The following is a 9,438-nucleotide window of genomic DNA, read 5'->3' as shown; positions in this document are numbered from 1 at the left end:
GAAATACATTAATGTAATATTTAATGAAATAATTAATAATCTACTGGTGATTTACTGCCCTCATCAGACAAAAGGACCAAGAGGAAAATATTGGTCATATATCAGTTTTATAAATATATTTAATTAGGTTTTATGTGGTAGGGTTGAGGTTCATGTTGTATGTGATCAGTGACAGAGATAAATTAATTAAATTAATTAAGAATTATTATTATTATTAGAGTTTATTCACAGAGTTATTAATGCAATGCTACTTTGGAAGTTTAGAAAATTTGGAAATGTAATATTTAGTAATATTTTAATATAATAATATTCATATTTTTAGTTTTCAGGACGTAGAAAAAAAAGAGAGAATGAATTTACATTCAAAACCAGGTTTAAAATTTGGCACGTTTTTCATGTTTGACATAATTTCAGCTCGTATTTGCTTTTACTGTTAAAATCAGCAATGTGAGCTGTTTTGTTAATGTTTTTCTTTATGTCTATTGCATGTTTAAAGTGCAAGTGATCTTGCAGTCTAATCTTTGTATCTGTATTTAGAACATCGCATTTCATCCTGTTGTGTTTCTGGACAACAGAATCTTTATGGCGGGAATGTGTTTCAGTGAAGGTATTTGTAGCTGCAGTTGTTTTGCTGAACACCGAGCACCTGACCCTGCCTGCAGCTGCAATCACCTCATTGGTTGCGTAGCAGTCGAGCAATGCACTGTAATGATTGACTGCTGGTTATGAGCTGTTGTTTTCAAGCTACAAGCTACAAGATCAGTTTCATTCGCCACTGAGGCAAATTAAGCCAATGTGAAATAACAGTGATACGTTGTACATAGTTATATATTTTTTAAATAATTTCAATTGTGGCAGAGATTACTGGTGTGTTTTTATGTATAGGTTTGTCTCTTTAAAGAGATGAAAGGGACAGAAGAAGAGCATTGACAGGCTTGATGTGCAGCTAAAGGATCAAAATCTAGGGCAAACATAAAATTAACTACAAAACTAAAGTACATTAAATGCATTGTGAACGCTTAAAGCTTTTCAGAAGCAAAAACTGATTAAAATCTCAGATTTACTACAGAAAAACTTTTGACATTTAGTTACATGGAAAACTAACACAAGAATTTCATCCTAAATACACATCATAATAACAACAATAATCTCTGCCATCAACTCAGTGAACCCTTTTTATAAGCTCTGCATTATATCTGCAGGGATTTTTTTTTTATTGCACTTTGGGAGTAACTCTGGTTTAATCATTTACTTCTATTCACACCATTTATTTTAGATGTAATATGCTATGTTGTTACAGCCATATCTTCACCATATCTCATTTCAAACTTAGACTAATACAGTAAGCAATAAACCTGTGCACGCGCAAGCATATGTGTGTGTGTGTGTGTGTGTGTGTGTGTGTGTGTGTGTGTGTGTGTGTGCGTGTGTGCGTGTGCGCGTGTGCGTGTGTGTGTGTGTGTGTGTGTGTGTGTGTGTGTGTGTGTGTGTGTGTGTGTGTGTGTGTGTGTGTGCATGCATGTGTTATCTAAGGAGCTGTAAACCTGGGCATGTGTGTGTGAGTGGGAGAGAGTGAGGTTGTGTGTGTGAGTCATCGGACCTGTGTGAAGATAATGGATCAGATCATGGTATACACTACACTGGTTTTAACCTGTGTTCATGTTACAGCTGTGATCAGTTGCTGTCGGCTGGAAATCTAAGAAAATGTATTAAAAAGTGAAATGCACTACACTGAGCTGTTGTTGTTGATGTGACAGATAACCAATCAGCTCGTAAATATTGAAAAGATCATCAACACAGAGCATGACAACTCGCAAAACTCATGTCTATTTGTGACTTGTCATTACAGTTCATGGTCTTCGTGTAATAACCATTATAATTCTATAAAATGTATATAATGGTGAATATAAAATGCATTATAGGGGGCAGCTGCGGCTCAAATGGTAGAGCGGGTTGCTTTCTCAACTGAAGGTTGTCCAATTGCACCTTGCATGGCAAATCTGCCAGCAATAGTGTGTGAATGTGTGTGTAAAGGGGAGGCAAATAATGAAGTTCTTTGAGACCACTAAATGTAACATATAATGCAGAGCTTTTATATGTAATTAAAAGTAATGAGATAGACTATAATGTTTATTTTTTAGAAAAATTAACAAAAATTACAACACAAACTGTTTTGAGGAGTGTATGGCGACCTCTAAAAAGTCGTTGCAACCCAAAGGGTTATCTTGGCCCCCTCTGTTGAGTAGAGTCCAAAAGAAATGCTGCGTCGTGTTTCCTCAACAACCACCAGGGGGCAGCTTTTATTTTTTAAATACACCTGTAGAAGCCTGAAGAAAGGGGCGAACCAACATTATTTAGGCTAAATAATCATTATTATAATTAGTTAAATTGACCAGAATGTTATTCTTGACTAAATAAATAAATACAATTTCAAAAGGAAAGAAAAAGTAGAATAAACTTTTCCCATATTTCCCCAATTCAGCTCTATTTTTTAACTTCTCTCTCACAATCTATCAAGTCATGTCTCACTGTGTTGATCACTCAGCGCGCTCCCCCCCTCCCCTCCACCCACCCACCCACACATGCAGATGCACCACACAGACACTTGTACTCTGCACATGTGTGCGAGACCTTTGCGCTGAGAGCAGCGGGTGTGCGCGCGTCTCAGCGCTATAAAAGCAGCTACCAGCCGGGGAGTGAGCAACAGGTAACCCAGGTGAAGCCTCCCCTGCTGCCTGCTCAGAGCTCCGGACACTCAAGCAGGTGCGTACACCGCCTATCACTCCTGTCCGCACATGGCCACACATATTCCCATGTGAAACTGATGGAGTTATAGTAGAAATATTTGTTAGAAATATGTACATGGATGATTCAGGGAGCGTGAGATGAACCTGCGTGTAAAAAGGCTGCTCTTTGCATCGATTTGTATTCCTTTTTTAATTTTTTTAAATTTCTGAGATCGGTAACAGTGATAAGATTGTGTTTCTTTTATTTTGTGCGCTTTTTAAGACGTCAATCATCTTTGAAATTTTAAATATTGAGTTTCATCTTTTACTATCTGGACTATTACACAGCAGGTTAGTAGATATCAAAGTGTATTATATGATATTGGAGCAGTCATTTTATTTTGAAAAGGTTAAAAACACAGGCAAGACACCGACATTTCAACATCATCTTTTGCTCTCAATAAAATAACAAAAAACAACTTTACTACATCTTTTAATTAAATTCCATATGTTGTATGAGTTGATTATATTATTGTAACTTCTCTGTGTTTCCCTGATAGTGATGGCTCCCAGACCAGAAGTGGGGACGGATTCCTCCCCCACTCTTGGTATGTCTTTTCCTCTTGGATACTTAAAACCTCTTTAGACTGTTGTTGCTACTTTAGACTGTTGTTGCTACTTTAGACTGTTGTTGCTACTTTTTTTCCTCCAACGCTCTCTCCTTCCGGCCCTCCGTTAGATGACAACACTATAGCTAAAGATGAGTCCATCCTGCCGGCTTACTCCACGGTGGACCTGGTGAATGAGGACCCAGATGCAGACGATCCCTGGGATCTCCATGAGCTCAAAGACACTGGGATCAAGTGGTCAGGTGAGACAGCTCGCCTTTCTTAGTGGCCTATGCAGCGCTGATGCCTTCACAAAACCTGACTCTGATTCAGTACTGTGTGTTTTCTTCCTGCAGACCTGGACACAAAAGGAAAGATTATGAGTGTGCTGACCGGTATTGTGAAGTTTGTTCTGCTTCTCGGACTTCTCTACCTGTTTATTTGCTCGCTGGATGTTCTCAGCTCGGCTTTCCAGCTGGTCGGAGGTAAAAACAGAACACGATGAGCCATTTCTCTGTTCCTCTTAATTTACTAGATAATTTCAGGTCCTACGATGGGCTTATGTAATGTGTATGGAGTGTTTTTTGACCTGAGGGTGTGTGTGTGTGTGTGTGTGTGTGTGTGTGTGTGTGTGTGTGTGTGTGTGTGTGTGTGTGTGTGTGTGTGTGTGTGTGTGTGTGTGTGTGTGTGTGTGTGTGTGTGTGTGTAGGCAAAGTTGCTGGTGACATCTTCCAGGACAATGTTGTGTTGTCCAACCCTGTGGCTGGTCTGGTGATCGGTGTGTTAGTCACAGTGCTGGTACAGAGCTCCAGCACCTCCTCCTCCATTGTGGTCAGCATGGTGTCCTCTGGATGTAAGTAGACACACACACACACACACACACACACACACACACACACACACACACACACACACACACACACACACACACACACACACATGCAGCCACATGGAAGATGCATGCATTGGTTGGTGGTTGCAACTCTAACCAGTCCCCCTAACGGACATTTTATGGGGTCCAAAGACCAAAAGATACTCAGTTTACTATCATATAAGACAAAGAGAGGAGCTGGAACCAGGAAATGTTTGAAAAAATTCCCGAAACCATTAATCTTTTCGGCCTTTTCAGCAGCCTCCAAGACATCCTGGAGGCTGCTGAAAAGGCCTCTCGGTGGCTGTGGATCCAGAGGGGCGATCTGTTGAGCAATGTTTAAGATGTCTGATGATGAAAGACCTGTAAGACCCTATGACCCCGGGTTCATCACTGAAGACGTGTCCAAGTAGCACCAGAAAGTGTGTTTTCAGACCTATCAGTCATCTAAATGGCTGCCTTATAGCTGTGGCTCTAGTTTATTATTCATAACTGCAATACATCTTCTGTCCCTCAGTGCTGGATGTCCAGTCTGCAGTGCCCATCATCATGGGAGCCAATATTGGGACATCTGTCACCAACACTATCGTGGCCATGATGCAGGCAGGAGACCGAAATGAGTTCCGCAGGTAAACCAAAGCGTGTCATGATAAACGTGCAGAGAAAAATAATAGGAACTCTGCCAATAGTGTCTGGTACGTGTTCATGTTGTGTGTTCCTGCACCTCCAGGGCGTTCGCAGGCGCCACGGTCCACGACTTCTTCAACTGGCTGTCAGTGCTGATTCTCCTGCCGCTGGAAGTGGCCACAGGCGTCCTGTACAAACTCACCTCCGTCATGATCGACTCGTTCAACATCCAGACGGGAGAGGACGCCCCCGACCTGCTCAACGTCATCACAGACCCCCTCACCAGCTCCATCATCCAGGTAACAACAACGCCATAAAGGAGATGCAACATCAATATGAAGAAGAAATGCCTTTTTTTTTTTTTCCTAAATGAAGTGTCTTCTTTCAGCTGGACAAATCTGTCATCACGGGTATTGCCACTGGTGACCCGGAGGCCAGAAACAAGAGTCTGATCAAAGTATGGTGCAAAAAGAAGAGCAACACGGTGAGAAATCAACAAGAGCTGCATCACATGCATAAAATGATGAGTTAGAGCAGTAAACAAACCACTCTTTTCTCTTAATGTGTGTCCTTCTCACATTGTGACCGCAGTGATTCCTTTGTTAGATCATACTTTCTAAAAAAGTGTGCCGTCATCTGTAGCTGCATTATTTACTGTGTCGTCTCTTTCTTTTGTATCTAAAGCTGTTTCTTTCTCTCTCTCTCTCTCAGACTTTCTGGAATGAGACGGTGGAGAGCTGCGCTCCCGGTGCCGTCTGCTGGGAGAACGGAAACCTGACCTGGACCCAGATGAACACGACTTGGACCGATTACCAGGAGAAATGTAAGCGTGCTTCCAATGCCTGTTTTTTTTTAGGGAGGGGGAGGGGTGGGGGGGGGGATCATTTACCGAGCATTTAGGATTACCTGATCCACTATGGCTCTGTGAAATATGAGAGAGCCATTTGGCCACAACAAGCTCCTTCATCCAGACCGTCTGATGTCGGGACAATGACTACCTTTGAGATGTTACAGTGACTCAGCTCATACCCACCCCTGACCCGTCTACCTGCTCAATAGGTCCATTCATGGCGTCTCGCTGAAGTACCTGAGTGCCACATGACCGTAAAATGGATCACTTCTTCAAATTATTATGCCCCAAATTAAATCATTAGGTGCTTAGTTTTGTAAATAGAAATACTCTTTAATTTTTTTACTTTATTAAAATCAGAAACTGACCTCGACTGATATACCACCCTCAGCTTGTTTTACAATTACAATGAACCTACAAAATGGTATTTTGTTTTGTTTTAAGCGCCATTTATCATAAACAATCTTACATAATCCAAGTCTACAGTGCCAATCATCTCTTCGACCGTCCATTGCAGGCAAACACCTCTTTGTGAATGTGAAGCTGCCCGACCTGGCCGTGGGCCTCATCCTCCTCGCTCTGTCTCTGCTCATCCTCTGCACCTGCCTCATCCTCATCGTCAAGCTGCTGAACTCCATGCTGAAGGGGCAGGTGGCTGTGGTCATCAAGAAGGTGCTCAACACAGGTACAAAACCCAAACCAAAAAAAACAAATGGGGTGCCTCCTCCTCGTGCTCGGTCCAGCCTGCTTGATAGTCAGCTCACCTGTTTCATTGGGGACGCTCGATGAGCAAAACAGGTACAGCCTCCCTGTGGCTTGCGGCTCACCTCCAGGTCAAGCATCCCTGCTGTGTGATGGAGAAAGCTCAGGCACAAACACTGTTTTGAGAGAAATCGTTTGCTCAGGTCATGCGGGTGATATGTGTGCAATCACACCGTGCTCACTTCAAAGGGTTTATTGCTCACCCCTTGTGTTTCTGTTTGACTACAGACTTCCCCTTCCCCTTCGCTTGGGTCACTGGATATATTGCGATCGTCGTGGGAGCAGGGATGACCTTCATTGTTCAGAGTAGCTCTGTCTTCACCTCGGCTATAACACCTCTTGTCGGTAAGTCATCATTATCACACTGATTTCACTATTTGATTTAGTTAAAATTTACACCGACACATATCTTGTAAATCTTCATTCACCAGGTATTGGTGTCATCAGCCTTGAGAGAGCATATCCTCTGACTCTGGGGTCAAATATTGGTACAACAACCACTGCTATACTCGCTGCTATGGCTAGCCCCGGAGAAACACTGCCCAACTCCCTCCAGGTAAGATGTTGCTTACAGCCATGCTGGCACCTTAGACTGAAATATCTCTACAACTACTGCACAGACTGAGGTGAACTTTGCTACGGACCATCATGGTCCCCAGAGGATGAATCGCTTTAGATATTGATGATATGTCCTCTATCACTATTATTAGGTTGACATTTTGGGTTTTTAATGCAACATATCAACGACTACAGTATTTTGAATGTATTACCTTGAATTTTTGTACAGACAATCACAGTCTCCAGAGGATGAATCCTTTAGATTTAATTATATTCCATCAAGCTCTACTATGAGGTGGACATATTGGAGTTTTATCTCAACATCAGCTACAACAATACTTTGATGGATTGTTATGAATTTTTACACCAACATTCATGGTCCCCACAGGATCTATCCTTTGGACTGTGGTGATATTTTATCTTGCACCACTATGAGGTTGACGGTTTTGGTTTTTAGTGCAATATATCAACTAATCTGTTGGTTTGTCGTGAATTTTTACACAAACATTCATGGTCCCCAGAGGATGCATTGTAATAATGTCTATCCCAATAGAGATACATTCATCCAAATAACAAATCAAAATATCACTTCAGTGCCAGACAGGAGAAGAATCTTAACATAAACCTGTTGTTCAAAACGATACCTTTGATTGCTTGTTATACTCTCCACATTATTATGTAAAAATCTATCGCAACCATCAGGTGAAATCTCGTTATTACAGTACTTTTGTTTATGACCAAATACCTGCAAAATTAGTGACATTCCCAGTCTCAGTTGTATGTCGTGTTCACTGCAAAATAGCAAATATGTCCGACACGTTAAATGACAACAGTTAATGTGGTAAGGCATCAACATGAGAGCATGTTAGCTTTTAGCCCCTAAGAGGCTCTGAGAGCGCTGCTAGCTTTGCTGAACACTGTTGTTGTTTTCCCACAATTTCTTTCATATTTAACAGTAATAGCGTCATTTGAATGTGATATTTTTTGTGTTTTTTTCTCTAGATTGCACTTTGCCATTTCTTCTTCAACATCATGGGCATCCTACTGTGGTACCCAATCCCCTTCACGCGGGTGCCCATCAGGTTGGCCAGAGGTCTGGGGAACCGAACGGCCAAATACCGCTGGTTTGCTGCCTTCTACCTCTTCCTCTGCTTCTTGGTTCTCCCTCTGTCGATATTAGGCCTTTCGTTGGCTGGCTGGCAGGTCCTGGTCGGTGTCGGTGTTCCCATCGTTGCGTTGGCTATCTTTGTGATCATTGTCAACATGATGCAGTCTCGCTGTCCGCGCTACCTGCCCAAGGTCCTCCGCAACTGGAACTTTGTGCCCCGGCCGCTGCGCTCCATGGCGCCGTGGGACACAGTGGTGACCGCGTCGTTGGGCTTCTGCGGCAGATATTGCTGCTGCTTCTGTAAATGCTGCAGGTGCTGCCAAAAACAAAATGAGGATGAAAAGATCACAAGGAACAGCAGGAAGAGTCTGGAGATGTACGACAACCCGGCCATGTCCAACGATGAAGATACCAAGGTTGTCAAATCAACACATCTTTAATATTATTATTATTATTATTATTATTATTAAGTTAAATTTGTATCTATAAGCAATTCTAAATACAATAATGTATTTGTAATACACTGGTTCATCACTTTTCAGGCTGTGGTATGATTTTGATTCCTCTTTATGATACACTAAGCACTGTAGTAAACACTGTCGATCACCACTATCAGGAGAATATGAACACCAGTGTTGCACATATTATGAACTTACTGTTGCCCAGCATATGATGTTTTCAATTTATTGTTTTGACTCACTGTCTGCTATGACTTAACTATGGGTGGATCCAAATGTCATGACTTATTTTTATATCATATATCATATGTTGGAGGCGCCTTCGGTTTTATTTTCAAATTTGAACATTTCATCTTCAAATGTGTGATGTAGCACTTAAAATGTCATTAACATATGTTATGTTATTCTTCAGTATTTAAGACTATAAAATATTTGTAAATAAAAAAAATTGCTATTTTCAAAATGGCAGTCTTGTCCTTTTTTCATTGGACGCAACAGCATGGCCACTGACTGACTGAGTGATAAAGTTACATCACAAATGCCACAAATTCCTGTATACATTTCAAATTAAAAGTAATAATTTTAAATTAAAACCCCTCTAGTGTTTCATAACACAAGCCAGCCTATATTTTGACCCAGTCTTGTTATCTATCTAGTTCCATCATATATGTTGATAACTCAACATATAACTCAGTTATTCATAGTTTCTGATATGTTACGCTGATATGTAAATTCAAGTGCCACATAATTCTTTACTTTACTTTGAAATTTTATTTAACCTATCTTATTTACCTGTCTTTAGTGTTAATTGTATTTTTCTCACTTTTTATGATTTGTTTTTCTCTAATCTTTTAGATTTTGAATTGTTAC

The 9,438-nt window shown here is 41.1% G+C and overlaps 1 protein-coding gene across 1 annotated transcript; it reads left to right on the top strand.

The window, feature by feature from the left end:
* The first annotated feature begins 3,288 nt into the window (after positions 1-3,288).
* slc34a2b (solute carrier family 34 member 2b) lies at positions 3,289-8,550 on the top strand. The gene is made up of 12 exons (XM_069698953.1): positions 3,289-3,334; positions 3,466-3,597; positions 3,691-3,819; positions 4,044-4,187; positions 4,723-4,834; positions 4,936-5,131; positions 5,221-5,316; positions 5,544-5,655; positions 6,200-6,367; positions 6,673-6,789; positions 6,876-7,000; positions 8,005-8,550. The coding sequence occupies exons 1-12, from the start codon at positions 3,289-3,291 to the stop codon at positions 8,548-8,550; spliced, it is 1,923 nt and encodes a 640-aa protein (XP_069555054.1).
* Positions 8,551-9,438: the final 888 nt, after the last annotated feature.

Source organism: Brachyistius frenatus, unplaced genomic scaffold (genome assembly GCF_029030835.1).
Source record: "Brachyistius frenatus isolate BFR_SWC_R1_liver_20210118 unplaced genomic scaffold, ASM2903083v1 Contig_29, whole genome shotgun sequence".
NCBI classification, from domain to species: domain Eukaryota; kingdom Metazoa; phylum Chordata; class Actinopteri; family Embiotocidae; genus Brachyistius; species Brachyistius frenatus.
This window is presented reverse-complemented; position numbering and strand designations above follow the sequence as displayed.